The sequence below is a fragment of the Haliotis rubra genome, unplaced genomic scaffold, assembly GCF_003918875.1.
Source record: "Haliotis rubra isolate DU_JTF1 unplaced genomic scaffold, ASM391887v1 Scf111, whole genome shotgun sequence".
In the NCBI taxonomy this organism is placed as follows: Eukaryota; Metazoa; Mollusca; class Gastropoda; order Lepetellida; family Haliotidae; genus Haliotis; species Haliotis rubra.
Window position 1 is genome coordinate 940,074 of NW_025765015.1, and position 19,327 is coordinate 959,400.

General features: G+C 39.8%; 1 protein-coding gene across 1 annotated transcript; it reads right to left on the reverse strand.

Annotated features, from left to right (window-relative positions):
* Window positions 1-193: 193 nt before the first annotated feature.
* Window positions 194-16,281, reverse strand: LOC124287964. The gene is made up of 6 exons (XM_046724471.1): window positions 16,235-16,281; window positions 15,992-16,056; window positions 2,801-3,031; window positions 1,933-2,166; window positions 1,063-1,298; window positions 194-427 (listed from the first exon to the last, which is right to left on the reverse strand). Exons 2-5 carry the CDS (start codon window positions 16,044-16,046, stop codon window positions 1,081-1,083), a joined length of 738 nt encoding a protein of 245 aa, XP_046580427.1. The 5' UTR covers window positions 16,047-16,056; window positions 16,235-16,281; the 3' UTR covers window positions 194-427; window positions 1,063-1,080.
* Window positions 16,282-19,327: the final 3,046 nt, after the last annotated feature.

Genomic DNA, 19,327 nt, shown 5'->3' on the forward strand with positions numbered 1-19,327 from the left:
AAATCACCTTCTGTTCACTTTTGTGAAAAGACATCTCATTTCAAAAGTGTGTTACCAGCCACTTCAAACAGAATTGCCTCCTGACGTCAAACAACGTGTGCTCCTTAACTGAGTAGTTCATATTACTGTGATCTCACAAGCATTATTAAGTCAACAGGTCAGTTTAGGAAAACATACAATCTAAATCATTTACTTTTCTGAGCTCCACCACTCATGAGAGAGCTTGTGATGTCACCGATGATGCTGTTCATGCTGCCCTTGATATCACTGATGCTGCTGTTCAGGGCCTTGTGTGCATCTGGGGCCAGGTTCTTCAGATCGTCGATGAACTGGCTGACTTTGCCAAAAGCATTGATGACTTTGAAAGCTGTCCCCAGTTCCGTACCATTGGTGGCACCAGACAGGAGGTCCATCAGACCACGGCGACCTGTATGGAGAATAGGTGTACTTTTCCATATCTATTCACTTGTTTCGTTCGAAATATGGTTGGTCCAAAACAAACATAGGTTTCCAGTGTATACAGTATCGCCAAGTACATCAAGACAACACTGTACATTGTAATCTTTCATATTAACGTGTCTTTTGAAAGTACAGCTGTCCCTTTTTCTATACATAGACGTTTCAAACAGAAACCATAGGGATCTCGGGGTTCCACTGTGTGTTTCTTTGTCTGATGTCCACCGAATATAAGAAATATAAGTATTGTCGGCCCCTGTACTGACAATTTGTACTGACTAAAACGTTCCACGACAGTGAGGGTACCAGACGTTATTCTGAGTCGTTATATTTATTGCTTCTAGAATAAAACACAGCAAGTATCTTCATGTGTATGGGGAATTAAAGCAAAATACAAATAAGGCTGCAATAGAAATCACCTTCTGTTCACTTTTGTGAAAAGACATCTCATTTCAAAAAGTGTGTTACCAACCACTTCAAACAGAATTGCCTCCTGACGTCAAACAACGTGTGCTCCTTAACTGAGTAGTTCATATTACTGTGATCTCACAAGCATTATTAAGTCAACAGGTCAGTTTAGGAAAACATACAATCTAAATCATTTACTTTTCTGAGCTCCACCACTCATGAGAGAGAGCTTGTGATGTCACCGATGATGCTGTTCATGCTGCCCTTGATATCACTGATGCTGCTGTTCAGGGCCTTGTGTGCATCTGGGGCCAGGTTCTTCAGATCGTCGATGAACTGGCTGACTTTGCCAAAAGCATTGATGACTTTGAAAGCTGTTCCCAGTTCCGTACCATTGGTGGCACCAGACAGGAGGTCCATCAGACCACGGCGACCTGTATGGAGAATAGGTGTACTTTTCCATATCTATTCACTTGTTTCGTTCGAAATATGGTTGGTCCAAAACAAACATAGGTTTCCAGTGTATACAGTATCGCCAAGTACATCAAGACAACACTGTACATTGTAATCTTTCATATTAACGTGTCTTTTGAAAGTACAGCTGTCCCTTTTCTATACATAGACGTTTCAAACAGAAACCATAGGGATCTCGGGGTTCCACTGTGTGTTTCTTTGTCTGATGTCCACCGAATATAATAAAAATAAGCATTGTCGGCCCCTGTACTGACAATTTGTACTGTCTAAAACGTTCCACGATAGTGAGGGTACCAGACGTTATTCTGAGTCGTTATATTTATTGCTTCTAGAATAAAACACAGCAAGTATCTTCATGTGTATGGGGAATTAAAGCAAAATACAAATAAGGCCGCAATAGAAATCACCTTCTGTTCACTTTTGTGAAAAGATATCTCAATTCAAAAAGTGTGTTACCAACCACTTCAAACAGAATTGCCTCCTGACGTCAAACAACGTGTGCTCCTTAACTGAGTAGTTCATATTACTGTGATCTCACAAGCATTATTAAGTCAACAGGTCAGTTTAGGAAAACATACAATCTAAATCATTTACTTTTCTGAGCTCCACCACTCATGAGAGAGCTTGTGATGTCACCGATGATGCTGTTCATGCTGCCCTTGATATCACTGATGCTGCTGTTCAGGGCCTTGTGTGCATCTGGGGCCAGGTTCTTCAGATCGTCGATGAACTGGCTGACTTTGCCAAAAGCATTGATGACTTTGAAAGCTGTTCCCAGTTCCGTACCATTGGTGGCACCAGACAGGAGGTCCATCAGACCACGGCGACCTGTATGGAGAATAGGTGTACTTTTCCATATCTATTCACTTGTTTCGTTCGAAATATGGTTGGTCCAAAACAAACATAGGTTTCCAGTGTATACAGTATCGCCAAGTACATCAAGACAACACTGTACATTGTAATCTTTCATATTAACGTGTCTTTTGAAAGTACAGCTGTCCCTTTTCTATACATAGACGTTTCAAACAGAAACCATAGGGATCTCGGGGTTCCACTGTGTGTTTCTTTGTCTGATGTCCACCGAATATAAGAAATATAAGCATTGTCTGCCCCTGTACTGACAATTTGTACTGACTAAAACGTTCCACGACAGTGAGGGTACCAGACGTTATTCTGGGTCGTTATATTGATTGCTTCTAGAATAAAACACAGCAAGTATCTTCATGTGTATGGGGAATTAAAGCAAAATACAAATAAGGCTGCAATAGAAATCACCTTCTGTTCACTTTTGTGAAAAGACATCTCATTTCAAAAAGTGTGTTACCAGCCACTTCAAACAGAATTGCCTCCTGACGTCAAACAACGTGTGCTCCTTAACTGAGTAGTTCATATTACTGTGATCTCACAAGCATTATTAAGTCAACAGGTCAGTTTAGGAAAACATACAATCTAAATCATTTACTTTTCTGAGCTCCACCACTCATGAGAGAGCTTGTGATGTCACCGATGATGCTGTTCATGCTGCCCTTGATATCACTGATGCTGCTGTTCAGGGCCTTGTGTGCATCTGGGGCCAGGTTCTTCAGATCGTCGATGAACTGGCTGACTTTGCCAAAAGCATTGATGACTTTGAAAGCTGTTCCCAGTTCCGTACCATTGGTGGCACCAGACAGGAGGTCCATCAAACCTCGCTCTGTTACAGAAAAAGTTTGGTTAGGCCGATGTCCCTACATGTATGTTGATACTTGCATCCTCGTGTGCCTTTGGGACTCGTTGTGTCTTTGCATACAGATAAACGTATACATTACAAGACTCCTTTTCCCACGTTTCCTCCAGGACTCCTGTGTTGCCCTTCAAGACTGGCTGCATGGTGTTCCTACACGGTGTGTCTACAGAACTATCAACATGGAGTGTCTACAGAACTATCTACACGGCGTGTCTACGGAACAATCTACAAGGTGGGCCTTAGTCTGTCGTACAGACCCTGAAGCAAATATATCCAAGAAAGCCCACTCAAGACTGAAAATGAAGAAAGGCTCAGGGCTCCTTTTCATTATATTTTCTTTTTTTTTATATGAACTTTTTTCAGTAAAATATGCTCATTTCAGAGACTAGTTGTTAGTGTAGGTGTGCCTGTATAACTATCTGTACGGTGTGCCTTCCTAACTATTTACATGGTGTGAGTATATAACTATTTTTAAGGTATGTCTACATAACTATCTACATGGGGTGCCTACATGACTATCTACATGGTGTGCCTGCATAACTATCTACAAGGTGTGCCTACATAACAATCTACAAGGCGTGCAGGCATTACTATCTACAAGGTGTGCCTGCATAACTATCTGCATGTTGTGCCTACATAACTATTTACATGGTGTGCGTACAGGACTCACTACATGGTGTACCTACATAACTATCTACATGGTGTTCCTACATAACTATCTACAAGGTGTACCTACATAACTATATGCATGATGTGCCTCTGCATAACTGTCTACAAGGTGTAGATACATAACTATCTACAAGGTGTACCTTAATAACTATCTACATGGTGTGCCTACATAACTATCTACATGGTGTGCCTACATAACTATCTACATGGTGTGTCTACAGGACTCGCTACATGGTGTACCTACATAACTATCTACATGGTGTTCCTACATAACTATCTACATGATGTGCCTACGTAACTATCTACATGGTGTGCCTACATAACTGTCTACAAGATGTACCTACATAACTATCTACAAGGTGTACCTACATAACTATATGCATGGTGTGCCTCTCCATAACTATCTACAAGGTGTACCTACATAACTATCTACAAGGTGTACCTACATAACTATCTACTTGTTGTGCCTACATAACTATTTACATGGTGTGCCTGCATAACTATCTACATGGTGTACCTGCATAACTATCTACAAGGTGTGCCTGCATAACTGTCTACATGGTGTGCCTGCATAACTTTCTACATGGTGTGCCTACATAACTATCTACAAGGTGTACCTACATAACTATATGCATGGTGTGCCTCTGCATAACTGTCTACAAGGTGTACCTACATAACTATCTACAAGGTGTACCTTAATAACTATCTACATGGTGTGCCTACATAACTATCTCCATGGTGTGCCTACATAACTATCTATTTGTTGGGCCTACATAACTATCTACAAGGTGTGTCTACAGTTCTCGATACATGGTGTACCTACATAACTATCTACATGGTGTGCCTACATAACTATCTACATGGTGTGCCTACATAACTATCTACATGATGTGCCTACATAACTATCTACATGGTGTGCCTACATAACTATCTACTTGTTGTGCCTACATAACTATCTACATGGTGTGCCAACAGGACTCGCTACATGGTGTACCTACATTACTATCTACATGGTGTTCCTTCATAACTATCTACAAGGTGTACCTACATAACTATATGCATGGTGTCCCTCTGCATAACTGTCTACAAGGTGTACCTACATAACTATCTACAAGGTACACCTACATAACTATCTACATGGTGTGCCTACATAACTGTCAACAAGATGTACCTACATAACTATCTACAAGGTGTACCTACATAACTATATGCATGGTGTGCCTCTGCATAACTATTTACAAGGTGTACCTACATAACTATCTACAAGGTGTACCTACATAACTATCTACTTGTTGTGCCTACATAACTATCTTGTTGTGTGTGCCTACATAACTATCTGCATAACTATCTGGTGTGCCTACATAACTGCCTACATAACTATCTACATGGTGTGCCTACAGGACTCACTACATGGTGTACCTACATAACTATCTACATGGTGTTCCTACATAACTATCTACAAGGTGTACCTACATAACTATATGCATGGTGTGCCTCTGCATAACTGTCTACAAGGTGTACATACATAACTATCTACAAGGTGTACCTTAATAACTATCTACATGGTGTGCCTACATAACTATCTACATGGTGTGCCTACATAACTATCTATTTGTAGGGCCTACATAACTATCTACATGATGTGCCAACAGGACTCGCTACATGGTGTACCTACATAACTATCTACATGATGTTCCTACATAACTATCTACATGGTGTGCCTACATAACTATCTACATGATGTGCCTACATAACTATCTACTTGTTGTGCCTACATAACTATCTACATGGTGTGCCAACAGGACTCGCTACATGGTGTACCTACATAACTATCTACATGATGTTCCTTCATAACTATCTACAAGGTGTACCTACATAACTATATGCATGGTGTCCCTCTGCATAACTGACTACAAGGTGTACCTACATAACTATCTACAAGGTGTACCTACATAACTATCTACGTGGTGTGCCTACATAATTATATGCATGGTGTGCCTCTGCATAACTATCTACAAGGTGTACCTACATAACTATCTACAAGGTGTACCTACATAACTATCTACATGGTGTGCCTACATAACTATCTACATGGTGTGCCTACATAACTATCTACTTGTTGTGCCTTCATATCTATCTACATGGTGTGCCTGCATAACTTTCTACAGGATGTGCCTACATAACTATCTACATGGTGTGCTTGCATAACTATCTGCAAGGTGTGCATGCATAACTATCTACAAGGTGTGCCTGTATAACTATCTGAATGTTGTGCCTACATAACTATCTACATGGTGTGCCTACAGGACTCACTACATGGTGTACCTACATAACTATCTACATGGTGTTCCTACATAACTATCTACAAGATGTACCTACATAACTATATGCATGGTGTGCCTCTGCATAACTATCTACAAGGTGTACCTACATAACTATCTACAAGGTGTGTCTACAGGACTCGCTACATGGTGTACCTACATAACTATCTACAAGGTGTGCCTACATAACTATCTACTTGTTGTGCCTACATAACTATCTACATGGTGTGCCTACATAACTATCTACTTGTTGTGCCTTCATATCTATCTACATGGTGTGCCTGCACTACTTTCTACAGGATGTGCCTACATAACTATCTACATGGTGTGCTTGCATAACTATCTTCAAGGTGTGCATGCATAACTATCTACAAGGTGTGCCTGTATAACTATCTGCATGTTGTGCCTACATAACTATCTACAAGGTGTGTCTACAGGACTCGCTACATGGTGTACCTACATAACTATCTACAAGGTGTACCTACATAACTATCTACTTGTTGTGCCTACATAACTATCTACATGGTGTGCCTACATAACTATCTACTTGTTGTGCCTTCATATCTATCTACATGGTGTGCCTGCATAACTTTCTACAGGATGTGCCTACATAACTATCTACATGGTGTGCTTGCATAACTATCTGCAAGGTGTGCATGCATAACTATCTACAAGGTGTGCCTGTATAACTATCTGCATGTTGTGCCTACATTACTATCTACATGGTGTGCCTACAGGACTCACTACATGGTGTACCTACATAACTATCTACATGGTGTTCCTACATAACTATCTACAAGGTGTACCTACATAACTATATGCATGGTGTGCCTCTGCATAACTATCTACAAGGTGTACCTACATAACTATCTACAAGGTGTGTCTACAGGACTCGCTACATGGTGTACCTACATAACTATCTACAAGGTGTGCCTACATAACTATGTACAAAGTGTGTCTACATAACCATTTACAAGGTGCACCTACATAACTATCTACAAGGTGTACCTGCATAACTATCTACTTGTTATGCCTACATAACTATCTACATGGTGTGCCTACATAACTATCTACTTGTTGTGCCTAACTAACTATCTACAAGGTGTGCCTGCATAACTGTCTACATGGTGTGCCTGCATAACTTTCTACAGGGTGTGCCTACATAACTATCTACAAAGTGTGTCTACATAACCATTTACAAGGTGCACCTACATAACTATCTACAAGGTGTACCTACATAACTATCTACTTGTTGTGCCTACATAACTATCTACATGGTGTGCCTACATAACTATCTACATGTTGTGCCTTCATAACTATCTACATGGTGTGCCTGCATAACTGTCTACAGGGTGTGCCTACATAACTATCTACATGGTGTGCTCTACATAACTATCTTCAAGGTGTGCCTGCATAACTATCTACAAGGTGTGCCTACATAACTATCTACATGTTGTGCCTACATAACTATCTACAAGGTGTGCCTACATAACTATCTACATGATGTGTAACCTACATAACTATCTACAAGGTTGTGTACCTACATAACTATCTACTTGTTGTGCCTACATAACTATCTACATGGTGTGCCTACATAACTATCTACTTGGTGTGCCTTCATAACTATCTACATGGTGTGCCTACATAACTTCTAAGGATGTATCTACAAGGTGTGCCTACATAACTATCTACAAGGTGTGCCTGCATAACTATCTACAAGGTGTGCCTGTATAACTATCTACAAGTGTGTGCCTACATTACTATCTACATGGTGTGCCTGCCTACATGGTGACATCTACATGGTGTACCTACATAACTATCTACATGGTGTTCCTACATAACTATCTACAAGGTGTACATAACTATCTACAAGGTGTGTCTACAGGACTCGCTACACCTACATAACTACTACATGGTGTAACTAACTATCTACAAGGTGTGCCTACATAACTATGTACAAAGTGTGTCTACATAACCATTTACAAGGTGCACCTACATAACTATCTACAAGGTGTACCTGCATAACTATCTACTTGTTATGCCTACATAACTATCTACATGGTGTGCCTACATAACTATCTACTTGTTGTGCCTTCATAACTATCTACAAGGTGTGCCTGCATAACTGTCTACATGGTGTGCCTGCATAACTTTCTACAGGGTGTGCCTACATAACTATCTACAAAGTGTGCCTACATAACTATCTACAAGGTGTGCCTACATAACTATCTACAAGGTGTGCCTACATAACTATCTACTTGGTGTGCCTACATAACTATCTACAAGGTGTGCCTACATAACTATCTACATGGTGTGCCTACATAACTATCTACATGGCGTGCCTGCATAACTATCTACATGGTGTGCCTACATAACTATCTACATGGTGTGCCTACATAACTATCTACAAGGTGTGTACCTACATAACTATCTACAAGGTGTGCCTACATAACTATCTACAATACAAAACTATCTACATGATGTGCCTATATCACTATCTACATGTGTGCCTACATAACTATCTACTTGTTGCGCCTACATAACTATCTACATGGTGTGTCTACATAACTATCTACTTGTTGTGCCTACATAACTATCTACATGGTGTACCTACATAACTATCTACATGGTGTGCCTACATAACTTTCTACAAGGTGTGCCTACATACCTATCTGCATGGTGTTCCTGCATAACTGTCTACATGGTGTGCCTGCATAACTGTCTACATGGTGTACCTATATAACTATCTACAAGGTGTGCCTTCATAACTATCTACAAGGTGTACCTACATAACTATCTACAAGGTGTGCCTACATAACTATCTACAAGGTATGCCTTCATAACTATCTGCAAGGTGTGCCTACATAACTATCTACAAGGTATGCCTGCATAACTGTCTACATGGTGTACCTGCAGAACTATGTACAAGGTGTGCTTACATAAATAGCTACAAGGTAAGCCTGGAGGACTCACTACACGGTGGACTTACATAACTATCTACACGGGGTGTGCATGCATAATTAGTTACATGGTGTGCCTGTATAACTATCTACAATGTGTGCCTGGAGGACTCACTACACGGTGTACCTACATAACTATCTACACGGTGTGCATGCATAACTATTTACATGGTGTGCCTACATAACTATCTGCAAGGTGTGCTTCCAGGACTCGCTACAAGGTGTGCCTACATAACTATCTACACGACGTGCCTGCATAACTATTTACATGGTGTGCCCGTATAACTATCTGCAAGGTGTGCCTACATAACTATCTACATGGTGTGCCTACAGAACTATCTACATGGTGTGCCTACATAACTATCTACATGGTGTTCCTACATAACTATCTACAAGGTGTACCTACATAACTATATGCATGGTGTGCCTCTGCATAACTGTCTACAAGGTGTACCTACATAACTATCTACAAGGTGTACCTTCATAACTATCTACAAGGTGTACCTACATAACTATCTACTTGTTGTGCATAAGTATCTACATAACTATCTACATGGCGTGCCTGCATAACTATCTACTTGTTGTGCCTTCATAACTATCTACATGGTGTGCCTGCATAACTATCTACAAGGTGTGTCTACATAACTATGTACAAAGTGTGTCTACATAACTATCTACATGGTGTACCTACATAACTATCTACATGGTGTGCCTGGGTAACTGTGTACAAGGTGTGCCTACATAACTATCTACATGGTGTGCCTACAGGACTCACTACATGGTGTACCTACATAACTATCTACATGGTGTTCCTACATAACTATCTACAAGGTGTACCTACATAACTATATGCATGGTGTGCCTCTGCATAACTGTCTACAAGGTGTACCTACATAACTATCTACAAGGTGTACCTTAATAACTATCTACATGGTGTGCCTACATAACTATCTACATGGTGTGCCTGCATAACTATCTATTTGTTGGGCCTACATAACTATCTACAAAGTGTGTCTACATAACTATGTACAAAGTGTGTCTACATAACTATCTACAAGGTGTGCCTGCATAACTATCTACTTGTTGTGCCTACATAACTATCTACACGGTGTGCCTACATAACTATCTACTTGTTGTGCCTTCATAACTATCTACAAGGTGTGCCTGCATAACTGTCTACATGGTGTGCCTGCATAACTTTCTACAAAGTGTGTCTACATAACCATTTACAAGGTGCACCTACATAACTATCTACAAGGTGTACCTACATAAGTATCTACTTGTTGTGCCTACATAACTATCTACATGGCGTGCCTGCATAACTATCTACTTGTTGTGCCTTCATAACTATCTACAAGGTGTGCCTGCATAACTGTCTACATGGTGTGCCTGCATAACTATCTACAAGGTGTACCTACATAAATATCTACATGGTGTACCTACATAACTATCTACATGGTGTGCCTGGGTAACTGTGTACAAGGTGTGCCTACATAACTATCTACATGGTGTGCCTACAGGACTCACTACATGGTGTACCTACATAACTATCTACATGGTGTTCCTACATAACTATCTACAAGGTGTACCTACATAACTATATGCATGGTGTGCCTCTGCATAACTGTCTACAAGGTGTACCTACATAACTATCTACAAGGTGTACCTTAATAACTATCTACATGGTGTGCCTACATAACTATCTACATGGTGTGCCTGCATAACTATCTATTTGTTGGGCCTACATAACTATCTACAAAGTGTGTCTACATAACTATGTACAAAGTGTGTCTACATAACTATCTACAAGGTGTGCCTGCATAACTATCTACTTGTTGTGCCTACATAACTATCTACACGGTGTGCCTACATAACTATCTACTTGTTGTGCCTTCATAACTATCTACAAGGTGTGCCTGCATAACTGTCTACATGGTGTGCCTGCATAACTTTCTACAAAGTGTGTCTACATAACCATTTACAAGGTGCACCTACATAACTATCTACAAGGTGTACCTACATAAGTATCTACTTGTTGTGCCTACATAACTATCTACATGGCGTGCCTGCATAACTATCTACTTGTTGTGCCTTCATAACTATCTACAAGGTGTGCCTGCATAACTGTCTACATGGTGTGCCTGCATAACTTTCTACAAAGTGTGTCTACATAACCATTTACAAGGTGCACCTACATAACTATCTACAAGGTGTACCTACATAAGTATCTACTTGTTGTGCCTACATAACTATCTACATGGCGTGCCTGCATAACTATCTACAAGGTGTACCTACATAAATATCTACATGGTGTACCTACATAACTATCTACATGGTGTGCCTGGGTAACTGTGTACAAGGTGTACCTACATAACTATCTACATGTGTGCCTACATAACTATCTACTTGTTGTGCCTACATGACTATCTACATGGTGTGTCTACATAACTATCTACTTGTTGTGCCTACATAACTATCTACAAGCTGTACCTACAGAACTATCTACATGGTGTGCCTGCATAACTATCTACATGGTGTGCCTACATAACTATCTACATGGTGTGCCCACTGACCTATCTGCATGGTGTTCCTGCATAACTATCTACATGGTGTGCCTGCATAACTGTCTACATGGTGTGCCTATATAACTATCTACAAGGTGTGCCTTCATAACTATCTACAAGGTGTACCTACATAACTATCTACAAGGTGTGCCTACATAACTATCTACAAGGTGTGCCTTCATAACTATCTGCAAGGTGTGCCTACATAACTATCTACAAGGTATGCCTGCATAACTGTCTACATGATGTACCTGCAGAACTATGTACAAGGTGTGCCTACATAAATAGCTACAAGGTAAGCCTGGAGGACTCACTACACGGTGGACTTACATAACTATCTACACGGGGTGTGCATGCATAATTATTTACATGGTGTGCCTGTATAACTATCTACAATGTGTGCCTGGAGGACTCACTACACGGTGTACCTACATAACTATCTACACGGTGTGCATGCATAACTATTTACATGGTGTGCCTACATAACTATCTGCAAGGTGTGCTTCCAGGACTCGCTACAAGGTGTGCCTACATAACTATCTACACGACGTGCCTGCATAACTATTTACATGGTGTGCCCGTATAACTATCTACATGGTGTGCCTGCAGGATTCGCTACAAGATGTGCCTACAATACGCCAAACATTAATAGAATCAAGTTGCACCATTCGCCTATATCGATTACATTCTATTTAACTGAGGATGAAGAACGGGAAGAGGAAAAGAACCTAATACCTTAATAGCAGTTTAATATTAGTTTAATTAGATAAGACAGTAGAGGGAACAGAAAAGATTAAAAGATGCATTTGAGAATATAAATGAAATAAAACCCAGGTTCAGTCATAATAAAGACAATGGGTAAAACAGATCAAGAAGCTGAAGTCCATGTTGATGGTTAATTGTCAGTTACTTAAAACCTGTGGCTAATTACATGTATTTCAAAAGGCAATAGACTGAAACAATGTTTCAAACATTGACGCCCTATCTCACCATTGACAGTCTTTAATAAGCTTGCTTCACTCACTGTTTCTCACTGTATGCTTATAAAACGAGGGTCAGGAATGTTTCATCCCCGATACATAGTTTGGCGAAATAACGAGACTAATTTATGATTTGATTATTTACCCTAATTAACCTTCTAGTTCGGTGTCTGTCAATCGACTGTCTGTCAAATAGGTGTAGGTCAATTGGGAAATAACTAAATATACCGAAACATACCATATTCCAGGACTTCTACAACTTGTTAACTTTGAAAAAGCTTTTGGCACAATTGATTGGCCTTTAATGATAAAACACTCAGCATATTTAATTTTGGCGAGTCTATCAGACAATGGATAAATTGATCTACAAAGTATTTCAATCACGTGGGGTGACAAATGGCTTCGTCTCCAAAGCGTTAACATTTCAAAAGTTGGTCGTCAAGGTGACCCACTCGCCTCTTATCATGTCATACAATGTGTGAAATTTCTCACCATTATGATAAAAGTAATGTCGCTAACATCAAAGGATTAACATCAGTAAAATAGAATATCTCTTAAATCTGTTTGTCCGCTTGCAGTTTAGATGGTTCAGAAAGTAGGACATATGCAGTTTTGTAGGTGTTAACCGTTATTGACAGACTTTCCAAATAAACAGTAAATATAGCGAAAATTTTTGAAGACTTGAACGTGAGTGCTTTAGCTTTATGTGAGGGGATAAGCCGGGTGAAATCACGAGATCAGCTAATCTGTTTTAAAGGAGATGTTTTCAATGCTTCGAAGATTGAAGAATCAATACAGTCCCAAAAAGACAATGTAAGTTTATTTCAGTAATATAGTACGATTGTCCCGAAAAGCTACACTTTTAAGCTTGATGAACATTTTGATGTGTTGGTCCATTATCCTTGTACATTCAGACGACACGGACATCACATATTAGAAACCTATTATGTTTTCATGGCTACGGCTTTGTATAGTTACACCAAACAGCTGGGGATGGTAACTCTGGTTGAAACCAAATTTCACTAGCATTCTCTAAATATGTTTTTACGAGAATGGCATTTACCAGGAAAATAGTTATAAGTATCCTTTGAGGTCAGTTCAATCAATGTTAAGCGTTTATTGTTCGATAAATGATGGACGAAAAATTGTCGAAAGAAAACTAATGTTTCTTTTGTACGATTGTAATCTAAGAAACATACACTACACGCCAAAAGAAACCTTACCCTCCTTCCTTAATGAATTGCTGAAAAACTGTCAAAGATATGTTATAAAGTATTAGTTAACAAGAAAGCTTAACAACACAGCTTAATGCAAATCACGAAAAGTGCAGTCATATTTCGGTGAAATGGTGTCCTCCCATTACGCAGGCAGGCAGTTCGTAGACGCCGTAAAACAACAACATTTACGGTTCAATGAACAGATTTTTATGGTTTCATTAGGAAAACACACACCCCCACCCCCACCCACCCCCACCCCCACCCCAGATCCGCCACTGGAGGACTGTTCGATTATTCTAGTTCACTGTCTGTCAAATGGGAGATAACCGGTGAAATGCATCTTTTTCAGAAGAGTTAAATTGTCCTATTTTCGATCATGCCGAAATAAACCAATACGTTATTTAGATGTCCTATAGAAAGGTTGAAATAAAATTCTGCTTTGAGACAAAGATAAACCATTTAAAGCCATCATTTATTGAAACAAGAAACAACTGTTGTAGAGTGTGTAAAATTGTAAAAGAACTATTCCTATGATTTCAGTCTTTTAAAACATTTTTTGCTGATTTGCATTAGTGAAAACAAGTAAACGAGTCTTTGATATTATTAAAAGCGTGTTTAGGAACACCTAAAATTATTTTTGTTAACATTTATGTTTGCAAAGTAACATTTTTTCCATTTTCTGTTTACACACAGTAATATCAATCGCCAAAAACGTAGCAATATTCAAGCAGTATTTGCATAAATTTCACGTGTAGAATGATTCTACAGGGTATGAAGAGAGACTAGAATGCGAGAAATATGCCACGATTACAGCTGAAGAGAGAGAAAGGGCCATTGGGATGGTGCAGATGGGGTCGACGTACAATGCTGTTGCCAACGCCCTCGGATGCCACCGCATCACAGTTATAAGACTTATTCAGCGCTACAGACAGACTAGGGTCACCGTAGACCGACCGAGAAGTGGGCGTCCACGCATCACAACGCCAGTTGAAGATAGGTACAAATTCATTTAGGAAGGAGGGTAACGTTTCTTTTGGCGTTTAGTGTATTTATCCCATAACGCCCTCTGTCAAGTTATTCTGAACCTCTTTCTTTTTCCTATCTCTCTTTAATAAATGATCCTGTCATGTTAACACTGGACCTATATATGTTACAGATGCAAACTCTCATGGTGTTAATCAGCTTGGGGGTATTTTTCGAATATGTAAAACCACTGATGTGTCACGCCTGTGCATATGGACCTGAGGCATTAAATACAATAAACACAGTAGGCATGTGTGACAACTCGTGCTGCACGGGACCCGTGTGTACGGCCACACACTACCAGCATTCCGTTCCACATTCAGCTGTTGTCAAGGCTAAAGGTTATTGAAACAACTCAAAACTGGGAGAAGATAACGAGCGTTGTTTTTGTTGTCAGAACTACATGGCAGGTGTTTTCCTCAGAACTACATGACAGGTGTTTTCCTCAGAACAACATGACAGGTGTTTTCCTCAGAACTACATGACAGGTGTTTTTCTCAGAACTACATGACAGGTGTTTTCCTCAGAACTACATGACAGGTGTTTTCCTCAGAACTACATGACAGGTGTTTTCCTCAGAACTACATGACAGGTGTTTTCCCCACAACTACATGACAGGTGTTTTCCGAGTTGAGACAAAGTAGGACAGTGGCAGCAGCTGACTGGTTGGAATCTGGTGTATGCGTCAGTGACCAGGCCGTGTGGTCAGCTGGACAAGACTACACAGAAGGACGTGAACTAATTACACTGTCACCAGTTAGTCCAGTATGTTCAGCCAAGTGGCGACCCAGCCCATCACAAATTGCAACAGAAATGGTTTCAACTGATTTACACTGAGAATCGATTCATGCATAATGTATAAAAAATGTCTACCAAAATCGGAGTGGGTGAACACTGGAAAATAAGTGTCATAAGTGCTTCAGAAGGGCAGTGACAACTATGACCTTTGGCGTCGAATTTGACAGTGTTCCACCATTTCGATTTTGATATACATTATGGGGTCGATTCTGGGCGTAAATCAGTTGAAACCAATTCTTTTGGTATTTGTGGTGGGTGTTTTGCTAATTTGGCTGGACTAAATGAGAGTCATTTTGAAAGACTGCTACGTCTGAGGACTAAATCTCCATTTTGAGCAAAAACATGGACAGCCGTTTTCAAAGCATAGTGATAGGTTAGATTAGAATTGTACTCACCTCGAGGAACACACGTGGCTGTGGCCAGACATATAGCAAGTATCAGCACCCTCATGTTGTAAAGTCTGGGGAAAAGAAACATACATTATATAATGACTACCTACACTGATAACTACAAAATGTTTATTGCGCTTACTCATTTGAAATGCCAGTTGATATAATGTCGACACACAGGAGAGGACACCTTACTGTTAGTCCTACAAACAGAAACAGGTGTGTTGAAGTGTGAGCTAGATCCCATACCTACGAACAGCAGCGGCGAGAGACACACTCTGAAGTCCTTGTCTTATCTTGGCATATTTAAGTTATTGGCACTCCCCGTCAGGGAAAATCTTTTGGCATAACTCTGATAAGACAAGAATAAAACTCATTACAAGCGCATTCACACTCATGTCTGCTAGTATTTGGGGGATAGTTTATACATGTGAATCTGACCAGTCCTTCACACTCATGTCTGCTAGTATTTGGGGGATATTTATACATGTGAATCTGACCAGTCCTTCACACTCATGTCTGCTAGTATTTTGGGGATATTTATACATGTGAATCTGATCAGTCCTTCACACTCATGTCTGCTAGTATTTGGGGGATATTTATACATGTGAATCTGACCAGTCCTTCACACTCATGTCTGCTAGTATTTGGGAGATATTTATACATGTGAATCTGACCAGTCCTTCACACTCATGTCTGCTAGTATTTGGGAGATATTTATACATGTGAATCTGACCAGTCCTTCACACTCATGTCTGCTAGTATTTGGGGGATATTTATACATGTGAATCTGACCAGTCCTTCACACTCATGTCTGCTAGTATTTGGGGGATATTTATACATGTGAATCTGACCAGTCCTTCACACTCATGTCTGCTAGTATTTGGGGGATATTTATACATGTGAATCTGACCAGTCCTTCACACTCATGTCTGGCAAGGTAAAACCATGAGGATTCGCAGTCTTAATTTCACTTTATTTGTTTGACTTTTGGGTTTAAAGTGACATTTATCGGTACGTTTTTACTGCAAACAGACTATAGTGCAGAGTGAATTAGTCCAAGTATGAGTGCGTGTACAAATGACAAATAGTACGTTCCCACAGATCCATACACTCTAAATAACCCCATTCTGAGCTGACCCGTTACAATCTTGCCAATGGCCACAACGTAGAAGCTTTTGCCAGTTATAGCTCCCTAATTTTGATGATTACCACACCCTGGTTGGTGCGAAGGCAGCCATGGCAACACCGTACTTGCCATTGACGAAGTTATATGTCAGACAGTAGTTCAGTCCGCCAGAAACCTCACATTCTTCGGTAGGGAGCTTTATGGGTAAGTTGACATACTTGTGAAGATATGTAGGTTTTTTATACGGTACTTATAACCACATCGCACCTCAACCGTAAGGCAATTCTCTAAAATGTTCCTATATGGGAATCCGATGGTTTTACCAAGATAGGACAAATCAGTGCTATGTCCTACTTAATCTGTTGGTCACATTTCAACCTTGTCTGCTATTTGCTACTGTTTTATTTACTTCGTATTATGATTAATCAGGAAGAATAAATGGTGGATTTTACTTAATGTAAATTCTAAGCCCTTATGAAGGTAAAAAGGGTTTACTAAGGTTGGGGAGGATCCACATTAACTACCCTTGTACCCGCCCTTCATTGACCCTCTAGCCCGGTTAGTCTTAATTTAGAGGTATTCCCAGTTATGTGGGCCCAGATATATTTTTTTAATATTTTTTATTTTTATTTTTATTTTTATTTATTTATTTTTATTTTTATTTTTTTTTGGGGAGGGGTCAGTTAAAGACCTCGTTATTGCAAAATAGAATAAAGAGAAATATTGTGCTGATACTAGTCCCCTCATTGGTCCATTACAATACAATCTTTAATATAATGAAACAGCAGCAGCGGTACAGAAACTTCCCAGCACTAGCGCTTGGGGCAGTCGTCTGTTAGTGGTGGTCTAACTGAAGACACGAATGAAAAGCTGCCCAGTACAGTTGCAGCACCAATCTGGGAAAGCATAAAACGATGAATGGTGTCACTGACAGATAGACAGTTTATATATGTCTCTCAATATATACAGATGATGTGAGTTTAACAAGAGTAAAAGTACCCCAGCCATTCTTTATAGAATTATGAGAGACTGTAGGAGATAATCTAAAATACAAACTGAACAATGTTAGCAAAAGGATACAAAATGTACAATATTCATAAATATAAAAACGATCTTCTTCGCGCTAGAGAGAAGGTAGCGGGTAGAGAGTTTGGGCAGCATAATTTGTAACATTCTTATTAGATTGTTGAAAGCAAAACTTGTGTACATCAGACAGCACTTCATATGTATCACATGCCAGTTGAGCCTGACATTTGATATAAGTTAAAACGTAAATCAGTGTACATGGGACAATGCATTAATGCATATAGTTCATTCAGCATTTACACTACATATGGAACATAATCTCTGATTGACAGTTAAGTTATCGTATCGATTACGGCCTAATCCGTCGAATTTTGAACGGTCAGCAGTGACGATCCGTCGAATCATGCTTGAGTGGTTCTGTGCTAAACGGTCGAATTTCAGACCGTGTGAACACACTGGGAGAGTCTAAGTTCTTTAATAAAGGGGTCGGCTTGTATTGGATTAGACAACATGTTTTCTTAAATAGTTTCGCTTCCAATGTGTGCCAAGCTTAGTTTCAGCAAACTTATTTGTCCATTTGTCCAATTTCAATTTTCTACAAAAGTACAAAAATATAGAGAGCCCAAACATATATTTATTGCATCAATTTCTCATTGTATCAAATGAGTAGGCAAAGATAAGTACAAAAGTACAAAAATAAAGAAAGCCAAATCATTCAACACCCATTGCGTCTTTTTCTTGGCATGATCCAATGTTTGGATAACTAATTAATAGCTAAGATCAGTGCAGTGCTCATCCGTCGAATGCATCTCGGTTAGGAACTGGATACCCTATAATTCCAGTTCTTTACATTGTCTGGACACACAGCTATTTGTCCACGTGAACACTCGTCTATTGAGTCTTCTAGGGCTCATATTTATGTTGGCCTTTACTTCGTAACCACGGTTTCACTAACATAAGTTGTCTCTTATGGGCAAGAGTACTGCCCGTAACCCCCGCTTGAAATGTATTTTATTTATTAGAATTATTTCGAGGGTTTAGGGTTTAGGGTTTGATTTAAGCTGTAGGGTTTGGTTTAAGATTAGGGTTAGGTTTCTTATTATATACTCATGCCAATAATGGTTGTCACCCCCCTCCACACCCCAACCCCCCACACACCTCACACCTCCAACCCACAACCCCTCTCC

What these genes read in the sequence shown, in the direction of transcription:
- LOC124287964 (XM_046724471.1), bottom strand. Translation starts at nt 16,046, where the DNA reads ATGAGGGTGCTGATACTTGCTATATGTCTGGCCACAGCCACGTGTGTT. An exon ending in GAGTGGTGGAGCTCAGAAAA is followed by an intron (nt 2,167 to 2,800) that starts GTAAATGATTTA and finishes TTCTCCATACAG; the next exon opens with GTCGCCGTGGTCTGATGGAC. An exon ending in GAGTGGTGGAGCTCAGAAAA is followed by an intron (nt 1,299 to 1,932) that starts GTAAATGATTTA and finishes TTCTCCATACAG; the next exon opens with GTCGCCGTGGTCTGATGGAC.